This window comes from Mauremys mutica, chromosome 2 (assembly GCF_020497125.1).
Source record: "Mauremys mutica isolate MM-2020 ecotype Southern chromosome 2, ASM2049712v1, whole genome shotgun sequence".
In the NCBI taxonomy this organism is placed as follows: domain Eukaryota; kingdom Metazoa; phylum Chordata; order Testudines; family Geoemydidae; genus Mauremys; species Mauremys mutica.
The window spans coordinates 202,130,969-202,154,998 of record NC_059073.1 but is presented as its reverse complement, the minus strand read 5'-3'; the positions used below and the strand labels follow the sequence as shown (position 1 = coordinate 202,154,998).

Below are 24,030 nucleotides of genomic sequence, written 5' to 3'. Positions count from 1 at the left end.
CTTTATTCTTTACTGCCGCCTTATTCCATGTACTAAGCACTTTATGCTGCTTCATCTTATGTTCCTGGGTTTTCCAGTTTTGTTTATGGAAAGCTAAAACTTACTATATAGCACATGGTGTGTCTTGTGATCTATACAGTTTCCTGTGTTAGGCTGTACGGTGTAACATTATCCTGTAACCTTCGAAAGAAAAAGAATGGAAGTAACGTCCAAAGACGTTTGGGAGCAAATCCTGCCTCCTCTTCCAGCACGCACTCCATGACTGTAAGGAATCCTGGTCCGCTTTGATTGCACTGTGTGGAGCAGAATGCTGGGCCCCAGTGCATTGGACCCAGGTCCCCGACACACCATAGATATTTGCTGGGCGTGGACTCCCCATGTTCCAGGGCACAGCCACGGAGCTGGGGGCTTTGTGCAAACAAAGGAGGAATGAGCTGGTGGATGTGTGGCTATGGCCACTCTCCGCATGGAAAGGACAGGAGCTATAGACTAGGCTCCTGCAACTTTGAGGCTGTAACAACAGCCATAGAGTAACTTAGGGGACGAGTTATCATCTTACCTCTCAGGCCTCCATAGGGTTTTGCATCACTCAGTCCAATTACTGTGTAGGGGAATTAGGATTTGCTTTTGTTGCATGTATTACTTTTACTTTGATCTTGTAACAGATAACATCATAATGATACTTAACCATCTTTAAAATCACTATGAGAGAGGCACATTTCCATTTGATTAAATGCAGTGTGATTTGATTAAATGCCTGAGAACAACTTGGAGCAGAAATGATATCTGTTAATTTAAATTTAAAGCAAATTTTCACATAACTCCCTTCCTGCCCTCATCACCTCTACCCTTTTTTTCATTTAAGTCTTGTCTAGACTTACCTAAGGGCTGTGTGAGGGGTCTGCCATTGGAGCAGACCCCTGCACACCCTCTATGCTTATGGAAAAGGTCATGAATTGTGCACCAGTTGGCAAGGCCACTTCAGAGGCAAACTGGTGGCTGCACGACAGACCAGGGTAGGAGTTGTCAATTCACAGTTAGACAGTCCATTGACTTTTGTTTCTAAATCTTCTGTTTTAATGATAATTATCAGAATTCTGAATATTCCGGTTAGCCATATAAATGTCTAATCTTTTTTTAAAGTTGCTAAATCCTTGGTCTCCAATACCTTGTGGCAATGAATTCCACAGGCTAACTATACCTTGTGTGGAAAACGATTTCCTTTCATCATTTCTGAATTTGCTACACTTCAGCTACACTTCTGTTTTATTCTCTTTGTTCTTGTGAGATGAGACGGGATGAGTAATTCCTGATCTACCTTCTGTCCATTATTATTTTGTATACTTTGATCATGTCCCGTCTTATATCATCTTTCTCAGGTAACAGTTCCGATCTCTTCAATCTCTCATCATACATCTCAGAGCCCCCTCTCTTTCTGCTGTAACTTTTTGAAAGGTGGTAACCAGAATGAACACATTATTCCAGGTTGAGAGTGTGCCATTGATGTACAGAGTGGGTGAAATCCTGATCCCAGTGAAGTCAATGAGAGCTTTGCCAATAACCTCAGTGGGGTCGATTTTGCCCAATGACATTATGAAATTTTCCTTATTATTCTCCATCCCACTCTTTATAAACTCAATTTGAAAATTTGGTACCTCATAACTTTCATCTGGAAAACCACTGGCTCAGTTCTCTTCCCTAAATTGTTGGCAATCATCAGATAAGCAGTGTGGACCTGTGGGCAACATTAGCTTGTCCCAAAAGCATTTTGATGATACATTCAAATTTTGTCCTGGATTAAACCTGAGCAATCCCACTGAACCCAGTGGGGTTGAACAGATGTAAATGAAGGCAGAATTATCGCCCAGCACTTTGAAACAATGTATCCTACTTCCTCAAGTGACCTTTCACTTGAGAATCAACTAAGAAATACTTTATATGGCATATAAAAATAAAAGTGCAGCTGTTATATATAATGCAGAATAAGTGTATGGTGTAACTTGTATGTTTTTATAAAATTAGCAACAACAAAAAATCTATGAACTTCTGGGTTTCCTCCCCAAAAATATCTAATCCATGTTCAGATTCTTACCAGCTAATAAATACAGTAAATAAAATGTTAATAAATCAGCTGCCATTTAGCCTGACAATGTGGATTGACCACATTGATTAAATTGATTATATTTCATATATTTACAATATGTAGACACAAGCCCAATTTATTTTCTGAAGAGTTCAAGGTAGGTATCATTGGTTTAAAAAAAACAAAACAATGGAGTAATGTTTGTGGATGCTATCTGCAATAATCTAATGCTGACAGAGAGCAGTATTTTATTTAGTAATTAACAGTGTAAAGGGGAGAGAAGCTGTCATGTTGGTTCTTAAGCTGGGGAATGTGATGAAAGATGATATCTGCGATCTCATCCTTTCCACTTGTTTAGGATTGTCAGGATGAGAAATGTCAGCATTATGAAAGCTCAGCTCTGCTCTTGATATGATAAAACCCTTCAAAAGCCAGTCTTTCTCTCCCTCTCCCCCTCCTTTCTCCCTCTCCCTGCACTTGCTTTTTTATTTATCCTGTTTTGTTAGATGGCAGAAATATAATTCTTTTCTTTCTTCCTATTATAAGCCACCATTTTTGTTTTATTATATGTTTCACAACCCCTAATGCCCCACTGAAAATTACTTTGTTAAATGACAGTGTTTCAAAGCCATGAATCCTTTCCACTATTCCCTCAGAGGTTTGAAACAGTCAACAGACTGTAAAGAATAAATAATAAAAAAGTATTGATTATTTTGATGACTGTGAGATTCAATTAAGTATTAATTTTGCCCTCCAGTGGACCTATCAAGGTATTCAAAAGGGAGGATTCAGCTCAGCTAAATGCGTGCTGAGTGCTTCAGCCTTAAATAGGGAGAAAATGTGTTTACCTACAGTATTTGAAGAGGAGTGCATTGATGCACAGAGTCCAATATTTAAGTGCTGTGCAAATTAAGCCCTGGTGACAGTGACATTGTTTTCAGCAATATGAGTATTGACTAAAGAAGTGCATTTGATGACAGCTTAAACTATTTGTATTGATTAACATTTTCATAGATTATCATGTGTCATATCAAATTCACTTTTCAGACATGAATACATTAAAAAAACCCATAGGCAAACATCGACCAATGTGATGATGGGACATAGGGAACATGCTAACCAACCTACTTGCACACTGGTCACCTGTTCTCTGCATAAGAACCATTTAGGCATGAACTTTGCAATAAATAGCTGCTAGATAGCGCAACAAGGTCACTTGTTTCTTTTCTTTTTTTGCTTTTGAGTCTGGTTTCTGAGCTGTAACGATATTATACATCTTAGTTTGCAAATGGAATAATAGAGTGCACTTGGAAATAATATCTGACCCCAAAATGCCCTCTGAATGAGCTGAAGATAAAACAGATCCAAATCATCAAGAACCAATTTAACTAATATATATAATTTTTTATGGGCGTATAATGTCCCAAATACAAGAATAATTGCAAACACTGTGTGTAAGTATCCTCACTGATTTTATCTTTTAAAAATTTATATCTGTATATATTGCTTTTTAAAAATGTGTTTATGGGCTTTTGGAGCACAGTATCCCAAAAGCAAGAATAGTTAGAACAAATAGATCTGTATTGAATGTATATGATAAAATGGCTATTTGTTGCTTTGTATTTTCACTAAAACATTGGAATGATGAACATTGTTGTGTATGATTTGGTTAATGCTATTCAAGTGATGATGCTTCTTTAAATCCCTCTGGACCATACACCAGGTGCTACTCTTCTGTGTTGTTGAAGCACACTTGCAGCGATTTTATTTTCTTACCACGTTAAGGAAAGAGGGAGGTGTAAAAACATACACACAAACACACACACACACACAAAAAACCACATCCCACAATTAAAGCTGTGTTGCTTATGTTGCTTTCATAGAAGTTTTTCTCCAAAGCATCCTGAATCTCTCACATGCTAGTTGAGCTTTAATAGGGTGGGGAGTAATGGAAAACTCATTGGATCTGTAATAGCTCTTCACTTGACTGCAGCCAGCAATAACAGCAGGAGCAGCAAGAGATAAGAGAGTGTGTGTGTGAGAGAGAGAGGGGGGAGTGGGAGAGACTATACGCGCACCAAAGCTACCACTTTTTTCTCCCCTCATTCTTTTTTCCCCCCCATCCTAGGATCCAATGATAGCTGGACAAGTCAGTAAGCCCTTGCTGTCACTGCGGAGTGAAATGAATGCAGAGTTGAGAGGTGAGGACAAGGCAGCTACTTCAGACAACGAGCTGAATGAGCCCTTGCTTGCGCCTGTGGAATCAAATGACAGCGAGGACACTCCCAGCAAGCTCTTCGGTAAGTCTGTCTAGGTATTTCATTTCAGTGTTACTATGTTGTCTGGAAGAGCAGTTCCCCCCCCTTTATTTTATTCGTTTAATTTTCTTGTAATACCAGGGAGTAGCTTGGAGTCTGCAGGTGTACAGCCATATGCTCTGACTTTCAACTGGGTAACAGAATGACAGCATCATGTCCTGAAAACTTTTGTCAACAATGAACTTATTCCATGCAAGTTGTAGGCACTGCATATTTCCTCTTGCTTAACAGTCTCTAATATAAACACAAATAAACAATCCTGCTTGGTTATGATCTTTTATTAACATTTATTGCCTAAGTATTGACTCCAGAATTTCAGTTTTTCACAGTCTTTTCTGAGGATGAAGTAAACTAAAGAGTGTCATTATATCTAGTAAAGTGAAAGCTAGGAGAGAAGAGAACTGAAAATTGTCCATAGAAAACATTGTGTATTAAGTAAACAAAGGATGCAGTGAGGATTGCTTTCAGGTATAATATTTTCACAAATATTATTTTCACAATTGAAATTAGAACTAAAATTTTGCTTCCAAAGGATATAGAGGGAGAGAATACATTTTTACACTGTATCTGATGGCTAATGAAAACACAGCCTTTCAGGTGTATTTGTTTCATATCCAAAATGAGAGCAGTGAGAGTGGCATTCCAGAATAGACATCTGTCATTCAAACAGATGACACCCTGTAAGCCAACTCAAGCAACTGTGATCTCTAATCGGAAAAGGAAGCGGAGTAGTTGAGGCGCATGCATGAGTGATAGATGTTGATAGATGTCTGTGCTGGAGCAGCACTACATGGTACATAGTGACATTTTGGTTTTAGAGCAATTGCTCCTGAAAGAGTTCCTTTTAATTATATCCATTTGTGACTATATACAATTCTTAGACGGAATGGAGTGCATTCTTACATTTTACAAATTCTCATAGCTGGAACTTTAAGGGGAAAAGATTTTGTTTACAAGGAAATGCAGTTTTGAGAGAGAGATCCCATTTTCTGAGATTCAAGTTATGATTTCATGATCTGTACAGAATCTGTAGCAATGTTCAGATGTCTATACCCTAGATCTAATAGGAAAAACTACAGAATGATCTTTACAAAAAATATGTGCAATTTTCTTTTTAAAAGGTGTCCTTTAATATTATTAGAAGCTACACATATTCTACAGAATGTTTTATTAAGTAACTTAATTCAAGAGAGGGTGAAATAAAATGTGAAGGTTTAATTTCTAGAATACAGTAGTGACCACTATGGAATATAACCACATAGTTTTAAGAACCCCCCCCCAATATTTTGTTTTTGTTTCCATGGAAAACAGAATTTCCATTAGCAATTTGAATGTTCAAATTCCATATAATAATCATTTTAGTCCATTTCATCAAGAGAAGAATTGTGATGTCTAAAATTCAGAGGGCTAATACTTGTGTGGGTGATCTAAATATCTTAAATAATGTTCATGTATTTTATTTGATCAGGTGTTTAGGTGGCAAGAGATTAATATACAATATCTCAAGGTATGACAACATCCTGAAAATTTGTACTTAACCTGAGACTACCAAAATGTCTTTACAGTCTGGTTTTGTTTGGTTATGTTATATGTTTTAGATTAGGTAAGGTTTATAATAAAGGGATGTTCCTGAGTTGTCATTTTTGCATGTTTAAATACCATTGAAGAGCACCTAAGTAGTTTCCTTGTAGTTGCTGTGTAGGGTAAAAATAATGTACCGTGATCTTTTTTCCTTTTGGATTGTAAATTATTAATTTTGCTTAGCTGCAAACCATAATGAAAAAGATGCAAGTGAACATACTGTGCATGAGTACTTATTTGTGAGTTTAAGATGTCTGCTACTCTGCTTTCATACTTCTAACAAGGTATCACCAAAGTAAATAATAGCAGAAGCAAATAGTTTAACTACTTCAAAGTGAACTGTGTAGCATTTCTCTGGGCTTTCCCTTTAAGCAGTAACCTTTACCAATGAGTTGTTGTAGCTTTGGGAATGTAAAAGACAGGACAATGGGACTATTCAGCAGGATGAAACTGTATGAACTTATTTAAAATAAAGGAGTTATTCAGCTGATGTAATACAGTTTATTAAGTGAATCAGTGTTTAATTGCTTTCTTTGAAAAATATTACACTCAAAATATAGTGCTATTCTAGAGCAGCTTCTCCGTTTAGAAATTTGGATGGCATGTTAGGAATGCACACTCTGGGCCTTACTTTGCAGTCTCTTATATTCTGCGTGTCTATGATTTGCATAAATTGATGCAAAAAGTGGCATTATTTCTCTGATAATTTTCGTTCATATGAAACAAGATTAGCATTCCCTGAGTTTCTTATCTAGCATTTGGTACACATTGTGGGGACATTTGCCAAATACTTGGTAAGGAGGAGCATTTTAACAAGTGAGGGGAGGAGACTGACCCATAGATGAAAGTTACACAGATGGTCTTCTTCAAAATTTGGAATAATTGTGTGTACTAGCTTACTTCGAATGACCAGCATTGGATCTTCCCATGTCTTGCTAAACTTAGCAGCATTTCCTGGGTCATATTTTCATATAGAGTAACTGATTTTATAATAGTTTGAATAGATCAGGCACAAATAGTGTTTTCCTCAGCATCAGTTATGAATGTCTCTCCTTCCTAGTTTTCTTTTGACAGAATGGTTGCTGTTGTTGTTATTGTTATAAGTACCTGCTTCCTTCAAGAATGTTTCAGAAAATGCACACCCCATTTTCTACAGTATCTAGGGATGGAATAATGGGGATGAGATACCTGTGTCCTGCACACACACACACACACACTCTCTCTCATTCACTCTCTCTGTCTCCTTATTGCGCACTCTCTCTCTTTCTCTCTCCTTATTATAGTATCTCACAGTAATGGAGAAAAGGATATTCATAACTTGTTTTGCTAGAGCATAGAGTAACTAGTATTAGAAATGACTCTTCTCCAGCAGCAAGTTCAGTTTCAGGTGGTGAAGATGGATTAAGATTGACTATACTCATTTTTGGCATGTGAGGGTGATGAATTTTTGGCCTAATCCTATCTCCTAAATGTATACTTTGCCACCAGTGGCAGAGGAGGTGAAGGCATCAGCTTTTCAGACACCAGGAGCACAAGTCTGACTAGAGGCAGCTGTCCCACAAATCTTAAGCAATTCCAGTCTGAAACTCTGAACCAGGTCCTTAACTGGTGTACCTCCTAATTTATAGCGGCTGAGGATATGGCCCTTTGTCTTTATGAGAGAGTATCCCCTTAAACTCGTGATCAAACCAATTACTAATGCCGTTGCTTTTTTTTGTTTTTAGAAATAAAAGTCTGTTCTGTAATCTTTCGATATTGTCTGTCTTACCTAAACCAGATCTCATAGGCTTATGTATCTATGAACTTCTGACATCTTTAGAGAATACTTTTATGCAAAACTTTAAATGTTTGAATCATGTCAAGCAACAGTGGGAAAACAAGATAAGAGATGCTGCTGCAAGTGCAAAATGTCAGAAAAGGACTTCAGTGTTCTGTAACATGTTACATCAGAGGTAACATTTTGCTTAACTTGCAGAGTTATAAAAGCTACAGTATACTTATGAGATATAAATCCAGATTGCGTTGAGTAAAATGAGATAAGGTAATTATGTATGATATTAAGTGGCATATTATTTAATCTTGTAAATATTGGAGAAGAGTTATCTCCTATTTCAGTCATGACTCCTTTATGTTAAGAGCCAAATAGAAGCATAGAATGTTTAGTAAGTCATTGACTACTTTGGTAGAGTGCTGTCCTTAAATCAAGCAGGTTTATGTTGCACTGTGCTCCAAATTAATGACACAGGGACAAATCCTAGAGTCCTTACTAGAGGAAGCTCCTATTGATGTTGATAGGAATTTTGCCTTAGTAAGGACTGAATAAGTACTAGAGGATTAGATTCGAAATTATTTAAATCCTGCAAGATGTTCATTCAATATCTTGATGACTTCTGTAAAATGTTTAAATCCATCTGATAAAAGCCTGATAATGGGGAATAAAAACTTATCATTAGCATTATACAGTTTCAGTAGTTGGTATAGAGAGGAGATGTGGAAGCAATATGTACTGCACATAAAAATAATATGTGCAGGCTTGATTCAACTCCATGAAAGCCATTGGTAGTCATTTTGTGGACTTCCTGTAACACAGAGCCTAATCCAAGTTCCACTGAAGTCCATGGAGTGATTGCCATTGGCCTTCATGGAGTTGGATCAAGTCCTTAATGGGCCAGATTCATTCCTGGTGTAACTCACTTGCTGATAATGAAGATACAGCAGGGACACATTTACAGCACATTAAGATCACTTACTCAAATATAAAAATTTAATCATTTTGGGCCTGCACATATGTTTTTACACACCCTAAACTTTCTGTGAAATTAGAGATTTTGCATGGAATGCAAGATCAAGCCTAATGCTCATTTAGCAAAAATGTTGCTTATTTAATTTTGCAGCATTGCAGGATGGATTGCCAACATTTCTTCTGCTGGCAACACTTCTATCTGTACAAGTTAAATCTCAGGCTTGCTTTGCTTCTATCTATCTAGATATAGATATAGATATGTGTGTGTTTGTTATTTTTCCATTTTTAAATACTGAAAATCAGTTTTGACATTTTGGTTTCCTTTATGGTATAATTATGCAGAATTTAGAATTTTCTACATTTTTACTTGTAAGTGTACTTGTGTGTGACACTGTTCTTGTGAAGCAGGATAGAAGTTAGAACAGTAATTTTGCTTTGCTAGAAAATCCACTGTATATCTCTCTTCTCAGAGCCTCTTTTGCAGAAAAAACATTCATTATGTGATTTATTTTTTAAATTGTCATCCAGGTTGGCCTGATTAGAATTTATGGCACAAGAGTCATTTCAGATACAAAGGATGAAAGACTAAATTGTCTTTCACTCCTTGAGACAGTGGCCTCTGCAGGTCAGAGCAGAGGTCATTGTGAGGAAGCTCACATTGGAGTCATTAATATGGTACCTAGCCTGTAGATAAATTGCAACCTTCACTCTAGCATCACCCTTTGAATCATTATATGTAAGAGTCCATCTCAATATTTCTATTGGAACCCCTATTTATAAAGGGGATTTAAAACCTGATCAGAAGATATACCTGCACACAGAACCTTGGCCTACGAAGGTTTCAGTCCAGAAGGATTTTTTTTTGCAAGTTTCAGAAAGATCCGTTTGACAAATTTGATGTGTTAAAAGTGCCAAAAAAAGTATAGTGTGTGTTTTCTTAAGTGAAAATTTCTGTTCTCATAGGTCAGATTATGGGCCAGATCCTATCAATATTAAAAACATAGCCTTATTTCAAGCAGCCCAACCATTTGAAAATTGTTTACTCTGCATTTATAGGTTTCTCCTCAATTAATATTGTTCTATTCAGCATATCTACAGTGTGGATTGATGCCTTTTGTCGTTGTGTCAAATATTCATACAATTGTTAAAGTATATGGGCCCAATCCTGCAAACATGTGTGTGTGTGTGGCCATCTTTATTAACACAAGGAGTCCCAGTGATGTTAATGGGACTATTTACATGAGAAAAGTTAATGGTGTGCATGTTTGCAGGATTGGGCCATAACATAGGGTCAAAAATCTTCTCTCTAAAACATACCTTACTATGATTTTTTGATCAAATAATGAACATTTCTAAAAATAATGGCTTGAAACTGTATTGAAGGGACAGACTAGATTAGTTTTAAAGAACATATTGGACAAGTACATATATAGACAGTTCTTTAAACACATGTTTTAAAAGCAGTCATGGAGTTTTAATTTAAAAAATAATAGATTTATGGTGTATTAATTTTATCTTTAAATAATGTTAATGTTCTGACTCCAGTTACTATACTCCCTTGATTTGTGGTGGTGTGCCCAGGGATGTCAGTGAGGGATTGCATATATGTTTGCCCATTAAAACCTAATGAAGCTATTAAGGCTATTAAAACCCTGAGGAGGAGGTAATCGTGAAAATCCATCCTTAACTCATCCTTGGTATTTCAAGAAGCTCAAGCAGGTACTGTACCTACAACTGTACTTAATGCTAAAAAAAAAAAAAAGGCAGATTTTGATGCGATAGTGCCTGATCCTGCTCTCGTTAGGTCCAGTAGAAGCAGGATTGGGCTCATTAAGAACAAAAGTTTCAGCCTTAATCATTAATTCCCTTGATTTTATGGATACAGATCATCCCCTTATTGATCTTTGGATATGTCTGTCCATAACATCACTTTTGACAGAAAAAGAGTAATGAAATTTTTAACAGGAAATGCTTATAATCCTAGTGGATTAATAATACTGTGCTGTTAAACTTTTGTGAGTTGAGGTACGTGTCATCTGTGTTTGTGAATCAAGGTTCACATAATTAATTGTGTTTATGTACCCCGTGTAATTAATTACTGGGGAAAAGGAGTAAAGGGTGTATAAACTTTAACCATAGATTGTAGCTTGAATGACTTTATATCTTGAAATGCTTCATTCTTTATTAGTTGATTTTTTTTCATTTTGGTTTTTTGCCTTTTTGAAAAAAATTAATATCAAACAAATTTGTTCCTTTAAAAAGTGACTTAAGTGGCTGGCTGTTTCAAAGGGAATTTGGTTGTTACTAGACAGTAAACAGATAATTTGTGAGAGAACTGGTATTTCCTTTGATTGAGAACCTTGCTGGTTTATGTTTTGAGATTAATAATACATCAGACAGTCACACATTAAAAAGGAAGCAGACGTGAGGAAGGAAAGGAAAGAGAATTTGATATTTCTGTTGGACTTCTTATGATTATTCAAGTCCTCCATGGGAATGAGCAATCCAGCCAGAGGAGAGGTCATGTTTGCCCAAATGTACAGATGGCACCACTTAACACCCCTCTTGATTTTCCTATGCTAGAGAAAAAGATAGCAAAATGTTTATACCAAACTGGCACCCTGTCAGGGGGCAAGCTGTATAAAGTTTCCTGCTGTCAGGTTAATAAATTTTTATAAAATATCCAAAGGCAGAGAAAGCTGTAGGAAGCTCATAGTAACAGTTGCCACTCTCCTGTGGATCATTTTTCTCTTTAAAATCCTGTGTAGCCCTGGATTTTTCTTGTTGTGTTCTCTGCCTAGGTTTTGTTCTTTCCTGACACACTTGTGGCTCTTCCTTGTTTTAATTTTTTTTCTTTGCTAAGCTTTTTTTCCTTGTGACTTTCCCCCCTCTTTTGTGGGGGGTCAGAGGGTAGGGAAAATTCTCTTTTTTTGCCTTTACTGTATATATATTTTCAGGCTCAGTCGTTATACTTTGACTGGCTCCAAAAATAATTTCTGAAGAGATCAGTGGTGTAAATGACAAAATTACATTAAAAATAAAAGCTAAATCACAAAATTAGCAGTGAGTAAAGAGCAAATGAGAATTACAAATTTTTTTCATTCACTATTAATTTGTGGTTTTCAACAGGGAAATCACTTCTAGAAAAGGAATGCTGAGCGAAAATGGATTTATAATTGTTGATGTAAATTCCTATTTTCTCTCTTTTGCAGTATAGAAGTCAGACTCGATAACAATATGAAACAAGGGCAGATTTGTACTGTGACATCTCCTGCTCTGTGTTGTGAAACTGTTTTGACGCTATCAGAAGCAGGACTAAGCCCTTTTAGTTTGAAAGCGGAGGTCATCTAGAGAAGAATAGTACTGTATCCAGTCTGGCTAAAGAAAGCTTGCCCTTCTCAGAGAGATTGAAATTGGGTTTGCTTTGTAAGTATTCCAAGGATAGAGGAATCCGCCTAATCAAGATACAACCCTCTGAACATGTTTATTTAACATTAAGCTACCACTTGTCTATTCTTAAAGGTGGTATGAATTTCCGTTTTTATTTTTGAATTTGTAGAGGGAAGAATTCTTTATCAGATGTCCTTTACTCTCTGAAAGGCAAACTATCATTTTAGATCCTGAATGGTTTATAACTGTCGCAAGAAAAATGCTACAGTGGAAAGAATAAATCCCTGAAAGCCACACCAAGAAAATAAATTTCTATTTAATGTAATATGAACAAAATTATTAGTTACTGTGACCAGAATATCATTTCAACGTGGTTTTTAAAAGACAATGTAGTATAAAACACAATGATGGTTGAAATGTTATACATAGCAAACAGGAAATGAAAAATCAATATTCATTAATAAAACAATATTAATTATTACAGGTATCTAGTGTTATAGCTGAAGGCAGCAAAAGTGTTTTTTTAAAGACTATAGGAGGAAATAGTTCAACAAAATTGTATTTAGTGGAATTTATAGTTATTTCAATAGTAACTTTAAAAATACTCTAATGCTTCAGTTCAGATGGCTATTATTAATAGTGCTATTTAAGTAATTTACCTTTCTCACTACATTCAGTATATCTCAGATGGACCCGCTTTTTGAATCTCTTACATGCTTTTTAAGATACTAACTAAAACATTATTAACAGTGAGTCAATCCTGCTCCAATTGAAGACAGTGGGAAAGTTCCACTTGCCTATACTGGAAGAAGGATTTGGCCCATTAAGATTGTGGCAAAGGTGACAACAGCCAAGAAATGCAAAGTTGAGGCTGACTCAATCCTGTAAAAACAAAGCAAAAACCCCTCTCTTTCCCTTTCCACTTAGTTCCCCTCTATCTTGTCCCTCCTATCTCTTTCCTTCCTCATTGTGTGTGTGTGTGTGTGTGTGTATGTATATATGCATACATATATAATACACTATATTATAGAGTGTGTGCATGCATATGACCCATACATAGGCCAAATTCTTCCCTCACTATCATCCTGTCTAAACACAGTGATTTCAGTGGATTTTGCCTGTTATCAAAAAGTACTATAATTTTTCATATATTCAGAGGAGCATATGAAACTCACATTATTCAGTTGAGAAACTGGAACTGCTTCATGGTAAATATGTCTTGAGGCATTTTTTAATACACTAGCATTAAGTTTTTATAATTATCTCTAGATATTACATAGTATTTACCAGAGAGGAAGAAAGATCATTCAGATTCATTCTAACCTCTTGAGTAAATACCTCTCTGGACAGTTTTTATTTTTTATTTTGCAAGTAATAGGTATTTATACATATATTTCGTATAGAGAGACAATGTTTGCTCAAGAATTTGAGTAAAGATAGGAAGCCAGGTCCTGCAAGCTCACACAAGAGCAGTCATTACATACACAGGTAGTTAGATTAACTTCAGTGGGACTTGTTCATGTGAGTAAATGTATGCCAACTCAGGCTCATATTTAGCCAGTGTTAATGTGCTGTAAACAGACTTTTATATTTTTTTTATAATTTTGACAGATGATATCGATGTTTGGTTTTAAGCATTTTTTATTTTTAATCAATTTAAATTTTCACAGTTGTGGGAAATTAGGAGGTGGGTCAGACAATTACAGAATTACATTGAGTTTCAAAAGATTAAAGCTTTATAACAGTTAAAAACACAAATTGCCAACATCAGATGTCAAAAGATGCATGGTAAATAGCCTTAAATCAAACTCTAAGAAGTTCTCAAGCAGCATTTTTCTTACTTTGCTTATCTGTACGTTTCAATGATAAATGAAAATAACTTTGGTTTGTGTGTGCATCTTGACATTGACATTTACCAATAAAAATCTAATCTTTCTGAGCCTAGGTATATATATTTACACATTTTTGAACCTTTTGGTTTTTTAACCAAATAGGCTAGCATTTATGCATGTTAAAATCTATAATAAAAGTGTTTTATTTAGTCAGTACATTGTAACCCCAATATTCTGGGCTCTTGTGTAGGTATGTACTAATGAGGTAATCTGGTCCTGCCTGCAAACAATTGCAAAACATCCATTGACTTGAATGGGAACAGGATCTGTCCCATTGTGTGGCGGAAATTATATATAATATCACAAATGATATTATCACTGGCAAAAGATAAAACTTGTTTATAACATAATAGAGTTTGTGGTATGGGGAGAGCAGATGTATCTGATTTTAATAACGAAGCTTTTTAAAATAATTAATGACTTCAGGATAAGTGTTGTAGAAGCAAAACTTCATTGCAAAATGAACAGTGACCGAGGTGAAAATGAGAAAATGTCCCATCTCAAAAGTGCTTGTAAATGTGTGGGCTTGGTATTTCTCTTCCTTTCTTATACTTGCTTGCATCTCATAATATTTGGGACTGCAAGCCACAAATTTCTCCAAAGGAAGAATAAAATTTATAACTGTAAAAATCTTGAAAATGGAAATATTTCATCTTTTGTTATTTTTTCTAGTCCCATTTATTTGATCTGTTTAGTACACACATACGCACAGTATATACATTTAATCATGGAACACATCCACATGAGTCATTTCAATCTTTTTCGTATGACAAGTAGGAAGGAAATTCTTGTGTTGCTCTGTTTTATAGGGTTTGATGCATCACTTTCAGACTTTTTCCTATTTTAGCTGCCTGGATACAGAACACTGAACAACCTTCTCAAAACAGTCACTGACCAAAAAAAACCCCAAAACTTTCAATCCATTGGTACTACTAGCTCTTTGCTCTGTCTTTGTTTTAATGAGATACAGAATAAAAGAGAAGGGCCAGATGAAGCAAACCCTTTCCTTGTCTGAGAAGTTCTATTTATCACACGAGTAAGGATTGCAGCATTCCTCTGTAAGGCCCTGCACAGCTGAGGTGTTGGATTTTGGAGCTGAGTGCTCTCAGGCTCTAGTTGTTTCACATGAGTTGAGGATGGTTCATGTCTCTTGGGCGGTGCTTTTCACCTTTCCGGATCACTGCCTGTGAGACAGATTCTCAGCTGGTGTAAATTGTCATCTTTCTATTGAAGTCACAGTTTATGTTAACTGAGGATTTGTCCCCTATTTTTAGACTTAATCCAACTGCTAGTGAAGTCAGTGGCTTCAACAGGAGCAGAATTCCACTGGCTTCAACAGGAGCAGAATTTAACAGTTGGAAAAAAAGGTTTTGTAACCCACTGCAACCTTTTCTCCTTCACTTCTTTTCATGGAACTCTTTGGTTCATACTGTAGGACTTTTCAAAGCTGCTCCAGTTCAAAATAAGCTAAAACTGATAAAAACTGTTTAGTTTGCCTAAAAGTAAGCTTACCGCTGTTTTGTTTTGTTTAGTGTTTGTCTGATGTTTCTGATGGTTGTAATAGGTTGTAACAAGAGTTGCATGTCTTGTCATCTGTAATGTATCAATATGGTTTTATAATGATACAATAACCTGAACCCTGTAACAGTTTATGAGCCATTTAGAATTCTTATGGATTCAGAGGGACAGAGGCCTGAAAAAAAGAACCTGACTGCTTTCGCAAAACTGGTTGTGTGACAGGAAAAATTAGCATGCCTGTGATGTAATTGCTAAGGAATCATATTGATCTATTTTGTCATTAAACTTTTTAAGTTTGAAAACATCAAGCTGGGTGGAGGAACAAAAAATAGTGATGTAAGGCTCTGGAATGTACAGGTAAACTGTACCATACTACTACTGATATTGATTTGTTATGATTAATAAATATGTTTGTATGCATTACCCATGTACTGTATCCATAATAGTGCTTTTTTTAGGGCAGAAGAAAATTGCTGCTTGTTCTTTATTTTTCATTGACTGTTTTAGTCAATGATAAATAAAGAACTTTAGCAACAATCTGAAGCCAGTGAAGGCAAGACCTGAAAACAGAAACTGTAAGAAATAGAAGTAATGAATAGCAATGTGGCAGTATATACACACAAAAATCTCAGTCATCTTAACATTTGTAATGGTGCTAATTTCCAAGTGCTTTTTAAAATATGCTTCCACATGAGCTCTCAAAACCCATAAAAGCCTGGCATGTAAAGTAAATTGTTTGTCACTTGCTGACGACCTGCCATATTTATTGTCAGGAGAAATGGACATTAGTTGGAAAAGCAGTTGTTAAAGGCCAAACAATTTTTAAAGATGGCAAAGATGTGCAAGGGTTTTCCTTTTTCTAACAATGAGCCACCCCTTCAGACATCAAAAGACAAGATAATAAGACACTTCAAGCACAATTCAAGATTATATTCAACATCTAAAGGCTCATCTCTTGTCAGTTTGCATTTACTCTCCCAGGGATGTGATGCTTCTATCATCATTCTGTCAAGAGGAGTCTGGCAAAAGCGATGAGGGCCCCTCATTTCACACACTTAGTGTTTTTTTATCAAATAGCCTTCGCTCATTCTGATTCAGCCAAAATGGAGGGATAATTTGAAGAAGGTCATGCACAAGTACAAAAATCTTCTATTGATTTGTGTGATTAGGAGGCATTAAAATTGCACGTTTATGTTAGTTTCCAAGATATTTTGTCAGTTTATTTAGCAATACACTTTTGCAGCATTAAAAAAGTGATTTTTTTAAAGTGCTAAATGAGTTTGCACAAAATAAACACACATTTGAATATTCAGCAAAAAACATTTTAAACTGTTAGCTTTCTTATTTTTAAAAAAAGTCATGGTTAAAATAGATTTAAAATACAACCAGACCTGATTATTGTCTTTGTTGTAAAAGAAGCATTTATGCAGGGAAAAAAATACCAGTTGTTTAGATACTGCACAAGTGAAGGGCTTGTATCCTGGCCCCATTGAAATCAACAGGAGTTCAGAGGAGCCAAGATTTCACTCTAGAAGTCAAATGGAGTTTTGCTTGAGTAAGGACTAAAGATGTAGGTCCTGTATGGCATATACAGGGAGACCTTTCAAAACATGTTTAGACACACTTTTGTGTAATGCAATAGTAATTTATATGATAGTTGAATACAGATGATACAATTTTAAGCACACGTGAAGGCTCTGATCGTGCATACAGCTGTTCTCATGGCGTCCCACTTTCTTTGGCGGCTCTCTGCACCTGTGTGCCTTCACTAGCATATCACTGTGCAGAATTGAGACGAAGTGAAGATTTATATTATAGCTGCTATGGGCCAGATCCTCAGCTGGTGTAAGTTTTCATAGCTTCACTGAAATCAAAGTAGCTATGATAACTTACACTAGTTGAAGATCTTCCCCCTAAAGGTCTGTCTATACTGCAATTAAACACCCGAGGCTGGTCCATGTCAGCTGACTTGGACTCATGGGGAGAGGGCTTTTTAACTGTGATGTAGATGTTCAGGCTCAGGCTGGAGCCCTGGTTCTGGAACCCCATAAGGGGGAGAGTCCCAGAGCCCAGGCTCCAGCCCAAGCCCAAATGTCTACACCACAATTAAATAGCTCCATAGTCTGAGCCCCGCAAGCCCAAGTCAACTGATATGGGTCACCCATGAGTGTTTAATAGTAGTATGGACATATCCTAAGTGTTTGACTGTTGGCTCTGTAAACATACAATCTGACACTATATTTGATTATTCGCAACACCTGTTGCAGTTCATTATTATTTTTTTTCATTTCTCTTTTTCTTGAGGGTTTGAAGGAAGAGAGATCCCACACAAACACAATAGCTGTTTTCTGGTTCCTGTTTTATAGGGCTTACTAATTACCATATGAGACCATTTGAAGAGCAAGTTGTTTAGTCTTAGTAAAGTATTGTTTGTAGCAATTTGTTACGTTGCCTTTGTGTTCTCAGATAAATAGGGCTCTGCTTAATCAAACAAAAAAACCCTGTTTATGTGATTCTGCACTCCATGGTCAAAAATTCTACTGACATCAGTGGACCAAATCCTGCCCACCTATGCTGCCTCACTATAGTCTCTGGTGTTTGCCCAGAGTTAACAGAGGTCCCTTAGAATTTTGTCTGCATAAAGGAGAGTAAGCACCTGCAAAAGGTGAAGAATATTAAATCAGTTTAAAGTGAACAAGCAAAGCAACTGTTCAGGCTCCTTAGATTTTCAGGCTAAACAATAATGTTGGAGGCTTAGTGGGCTTTTTTTTTTCCTTTCTTGTTGGATGTCGTGAATGAAACTTTTCTGAGGATTTCTTTATGGTGTGTATTATATTCATGTCATCTTAGATCTCGATGCCTCTCATTTTCAGAACTTCAGTGCTTGTTTTGTTAGGAATATGAGGAACTGACAAGGAGAGGCATGAGTGGTGTGAAACTGGTTTCCTCATTTCTGGCTTGTTTCAGATTTAAACAACAACAAAGATAAAAGCACCAGTTCCTGCAGTCATAATGAGTTTTGCTTGAGACGGGCTACAGGATACAAGCCAGCACTTCACGGACTGGATCACGCAAGGGACTGAACGCCCTCAGCTCCTGTTGAAATCAATTGGAGTTGAGGGTGTTTAGCATCTCACAGGGTGGTGTTAAATTTAAGTCAGAAATTTCTGCTTATCGTCCATCTCTTTAGCGCTGTGGGATACTGAGCCAGGTGCTATGAACAAGCATTCCGTTGGCCGTGTGGAAGAATTCTCCTGTACTGTTTGCCTTTTCACAACACTGAAAGAAAAGCTAGACTGCAATAGTGTTGAAGTCCAAAAGTTTTTACCGGGCAGGGAGCCTCAAGGGATTCAGGAAGCTGTGAACAAATTGCCAAAAAGCTAGGAGGAATCACTACTAACCTGTTGGCAAGTTACATTGACTACTTCCACATGAAATGGTACAGTACTTATGCTGTAATACAGAGTGACTTTTCAAAGGAATGTACTATCCTATTTATATGTGTATATAATAAATATATTTCCTTATGCCTATATTGTCTGGTAGTTGTAAAACATCAGTTTATATACAGACATGTTCATTATATCAGCCACCCACCACCCAATCTATTATGTCTTGTGTATACAAAAGTACAGATAGCCATAGGAGAGGCCTTCCCACTTTCCTTATATATGGGTTTACCCATTTATGTAACTCACTTTCTCTCTGCTAAATTATTCTTGGTGTGATTTCTCTGTAGCTGGTTTAATGTCAGTGGTACTCTCTGTCCATCTGTTTCATTTTGCTGAGCTCAGACTTAGCTCTAGTCCACAGCCAGGTTAGCACAGCAGTTTTTATACTTTTTTAGCTGAAACCCCACCCACCCCTTTGAGTTACAATTTTTGGTTGCACCGCCTGAACTCAGACAAAAATAGACACATGCAAAAGTATGCTTGATAGTCTAATCATAAATCTAGCAGAGACCTTGACACAACTTTAATTAAATTACCTACACCCGTAAGTTTCATATACACAGATACTTACCAATGGTACAGCCGTGCCTTTCTCAGCAGTAGGCTGCTTCTATCTTACAGCCAGGCTGCATTGCCAGGGCAGGGCCAATACCTGCCCCTCTCCCCTTGGGTTTTCAGGGTGCGGGAAGGTGTGTGTGATGATTTCTGAGGGTGGAGCCAGTGCTGGGCACGGAGGCTGCCGGGAGCAGAAATCGACACGTCCACAGTGGATGTTGACAATGACCCACTGGCTGAGTGGCCCACTGAGGTGAGTTGGGGGAGGAAGGAGTGCTCCCTCCCAACGCCCATGCGGGCTGGCCTGGGTCCCGCTATGCAGGGCTGGCACAAGCCACCCGACGTCGCCGCTTCTCCCCCCCACCAAAAAAAATGTTCTCTACATCTCCGTAGGGGGGGCAACCCCACAGGTTGAAAACCTCTGGGTTAGCCTTTCCTGGAAGAACGCTTGATATTCTCTGCACAGGACTCTTATTGTCATAGTGTTAAGGAATTTTGTGCAAAGTCTGAAGGGAAAATATGACCCAAGGGCAACATGGATGAAGTAGTGCTGGGTCAACACTATAGCAAACCAATGCAAAGCTAAGCTGTATAAAAAGTTTGTATTTCTCAAATAGAAGTTTAATCTCCAACTGGACAGGATTTATTTGTTGATCCCTTTCACCCAGCTCCGGACAGTTCAGTCCCATTTCTTTGTGACTTTTGTCAACTGGGGATCTTTTCTGAGCCTCATCTACCATTTTTGAAACAGCCTTTCCATTTACATTATTTCTGGTTAAGTTGTCCCCTATATTTGTGTTCATTAAGTGCCAGATCCTGCAGCATTAAATTTAGAAGAATTTTGTTACTGAGTCAGTGGAAAAAGAATTGGGACTTAAAATTGCGTACTGAATCTTTCCTGTGATGGACTTCCATGCTTTTATTAGATTCCTCTTTGTTATGTCCAGTGGTTGGTCTATGAACCTCTGCTATGTGGAGTTTTTAAACCTTGTAGCTTGTGAATTGTTCGGAATTGTTGTTCTGCTTGATTAGCTAATCAGGTTTGTGAAAGTCTTTTTTCAAAGGCGTATTGAGATGAGTTCCCAGGGAAAGTTCCCTTGAATGATATTGGAAGTACTCACTCGTAGGAAGCAATTATGCACATACTTATTGTGGGTGTCTTGGGTTTGTAGCCAGCCTTATCTGTTTATGTTGTATTCATATTGTGCCTGTCACGTTGGTACCTACATGCAGTTCTCTCCTCTGAAATGACCTGTTGCTCTAGGATGGCCTTTCTATTATGACTGGTGCTGTTGCATCAGGAGTTGTATCTCTTCACCTCAAATACAGGTGTGCTGCTTCTGGCAAGCAACATACTATACTGACATTTATAGTAATCCCTGGTCTGTGCTCAAAACTCCAGTTGGCATCCACGGGAGTTTGGTGGGAAGATGGAGGGAAGTACATGTGATGAGGTAAATGGATGATACCAGAGAATAGTTTACATGTTCAGTAATTTATATCTAAACATTGTACTTAAAAATGAAATACTGTGCAGTCTGTTACAAGATTTGATAGTGGGGTCCAAGAAATGAAAAGGATTTCCCAACTCTAAGATAGTGGTCAGTATTTTCAAACGCTTATCATACAGGTGGTGCTGCAGGTAAGATTATGTGAGCTTCTGCCTATACTTCAATTGAGAAATAAAAATCGATGGTAGCTGAGTGTAAAGTCATTATAATGGCTTGTACTGTATTAAGCACAGTATGTTTTTTCTGGGCTACTGTGTTGTAAAGGCTTATATGAGCATTGCTAGTAGTTCTGAGGAAGAATAACATGATGAGAGGGAAGTTAGCATACAGAGGAATGAGATGGAGTGACCTACAATTAGTCGACACCCAAAAAAGTATTTCAGGCAACATAATTATTTAAAAATAACCTTTAATTAAAGGACTAAAAGGAAAAAGCCAGATTCCGTCTTCATTTATGCTGACTTCAATGCACACAAAAGCCTTGATCCTCCAAAGACTGCAGGATGGAGAATTACCTTTATACACATTAGTAAATTAAGTTAATGGGAAGATGCATGTATGTCAAATTAAGCACCTGCTCAAGTCCCTGCAGGATCCCGGCCATTTGGGGTAAATTATATGCAAATAAGTAAGTGATTGCACAAGTTGATTTTTTTACATATTCAGTTTTCATGCATAAGTGCAAGTGTGAGATTGTTCATAAATCTGTTTTTGAAGGCGTAATTCAGCCTCTGCCTCTCCATCTAAGTTTTTATACCATGCTCATCGTCCTGATGTCTCCACTCAGACAATTCTTGTCCAACAAGCAGATAATTAAATCATTAATAAGGTTCTAGAAAATGAAATTCAATAGATAACACAAGATATCAATCCCAGTCAGGCAAACGCACACAGAGATGCTGTACTTACCCTATTGTGTAAATGCTTTCATGGGTTTTCTTTAGAAGTATAGCTGCTGTTCTGGTCTTGTAGGATTATTGAAATTATTGAACTGATTCTTAAATAAATAATGAACCCCATGTCTATGAAATAAAACTTCTGCATTTTGGTATCATTACCATTTTTCTTAAGTATCAGGGGGGTAGCCGTGTTAGTCTGGATCTGTAAAAAGCAACAAAGAGTCCTGTGGCACCTTATAAACTAACAGACGTATTGGAGCATAAGCTTTCGTGGGTGAATACCCACTTCGTCAGATGCATGTGTGTATTCACACATTGACAAAGTGGATATTCACCCACGAAAGCTTATGCTCCAATACGTCTGTTAGTCTATAAGGTGCCACAGAACATTTTTCTTAAGTATCTTTTACTCTCTTCCTTTAAAATGCTCAAATTAGCTTGTAGAGTCTTTTCCCCAGTGGTTCTGCCAGGGACAGGAGGGGTCAGTGATACCCCATCCCCCACTGAAACAGGCCACACTGGGCATTCTGAGGGGTTAATGGCTGGCCAGGGCTGGCTCTGCATCTCCTCATGTCATTCCTCCCAGAGTCAGGCAGACTCTAAAAATCCAGTGTCAGGCCTTCTTAAGCTGTTCGCTGGAGCTCACCCTCCCTGTTTTAAAATGGATCCCTTGTATGAAAAGGGGGCATGGAAATGTAAGACAGCCTCTGGAGGTATTATGTTTCTGCTCTGTTTACAGTGGGGATATGACCCACACAGTTTCTGGGGGAAGGGGAAGATGCTGCTATGGAGATGGTTGAGCCCATTTTTCGCATGTGTTGGGGCTATTCTTATGTGGAGGGACCCGGGGGCATCATCCAACCCAATAGTTACTTTATAAAGCCATTGCCACCAAAGCACTCAGGAATACATGACAAAAACAAAATCTAAAACCTATTAAAAGGAATTGGCACTGGTTAAAGTCTGAGAAATCAGAGGGGAGGCTTAAAGAAGAAACAAAAGTAACAATTAAAGATGTCCACCCCAAAAAACTGACCTTTAAATAATAAGGTTGTAATTGTTTTGGTGGTGGCTTTTTTTTTTTTTAAACGGGAGGTTTTCGATGTGGCTTGGTCTTATGTTATTAAGATCTGTTAATACTGAGTCCTCTGTTCCTTTAATCATGAAGGATTTTAGAACCCTTACTTACTGAACATCTAGGGATATCTTTACCGCTACTCAAATGTAACCACCTCTGTGGTGAATGTACCAGCAGCAATATGCCTCCATTTTAGGAGATGTGAATAATAATTTACCCGGCTGAAACTGTACGTTGAATTTTTTATGTTGGTGGTATGTACAATATCCAAATAGGAATTTCCCCGGGAAACAGGCTACAATAACTCTAGACTTACTAAAAAGGCAGTAGGATTAAGACATGAAAAGCATTTAGGGATGTGATGGCATATATGAGGCCCAGTCTTGCTCCAGTTGAAGGGAATGGCTTAACTCCCATCAGCTTAACTCACTATGGAGTTCTAGATTCATCTCTGCACTCTGGCTGCTTTGAACTGTTCTGGCAATGGAATACTGCCCTATATTTGACTTAACTAACTGGTTAAGCCAGGCTTACATCTCATTTTGCATCATGGGGTGGTACAGTTCAACTAGAGTATATGATCAATGAATTTGATTAAAAATTGGTAATTTGACCAGCATAGGAGCTAATCTTAGAACCATATTGTGGTATTAGTTCAGAACTGACTCACCGTTACTTCCTGCATTATTTAACTTTTCTTTGGAGGCTTCCTCTGCAAGTAGTAACTGGATTCAAACTTGCTTGATTTCGGAGAGGTGACAGATGAGGATTGACATGTTTGGAGTGTTCATTTATATAGACTAAATTAAAGTAATCGCAAATCTCTTTAACTATGTGTTGTCTTTTTACCAGATAGTAAAATTAAAATACATGTTGTTTGTTTTTAATGTAATCAACCATCATTCAGAAATAACTTCATGCATTTTACTTTGTTGGATTGTTATTACTCCACAGAAGGAATTGCTAGGATATACTCTAGCGGACCACATGGTATATTTAGTCCCAAAAAA

General features: G+C 37.3%; 1 protein-coding gene across 1 annotated transcript in view; it reads left to right on the top strand.

The window, feature by feature from the left end:
* The window catches only part of POU6F2 (POU class 6 homeobox 2), a 352,462-nt gene that overhangs the window by 19,300 nt on the left and 309,132 nt on the right, over positions 1-24,030 (top strand). The window contains exon 2 of the mRNA XM_045006755.1: positions 4,212-4,383. Coding sequence (XP_044862690.1) covers positions 4,218-4,383 — 166 coding nt within the window. The 5' untranslated portion in view covers positions 4,212-4,217. The remainder of the gene's footprint in view (positions 1-4,211; positions 4,384-24,030) is intronic.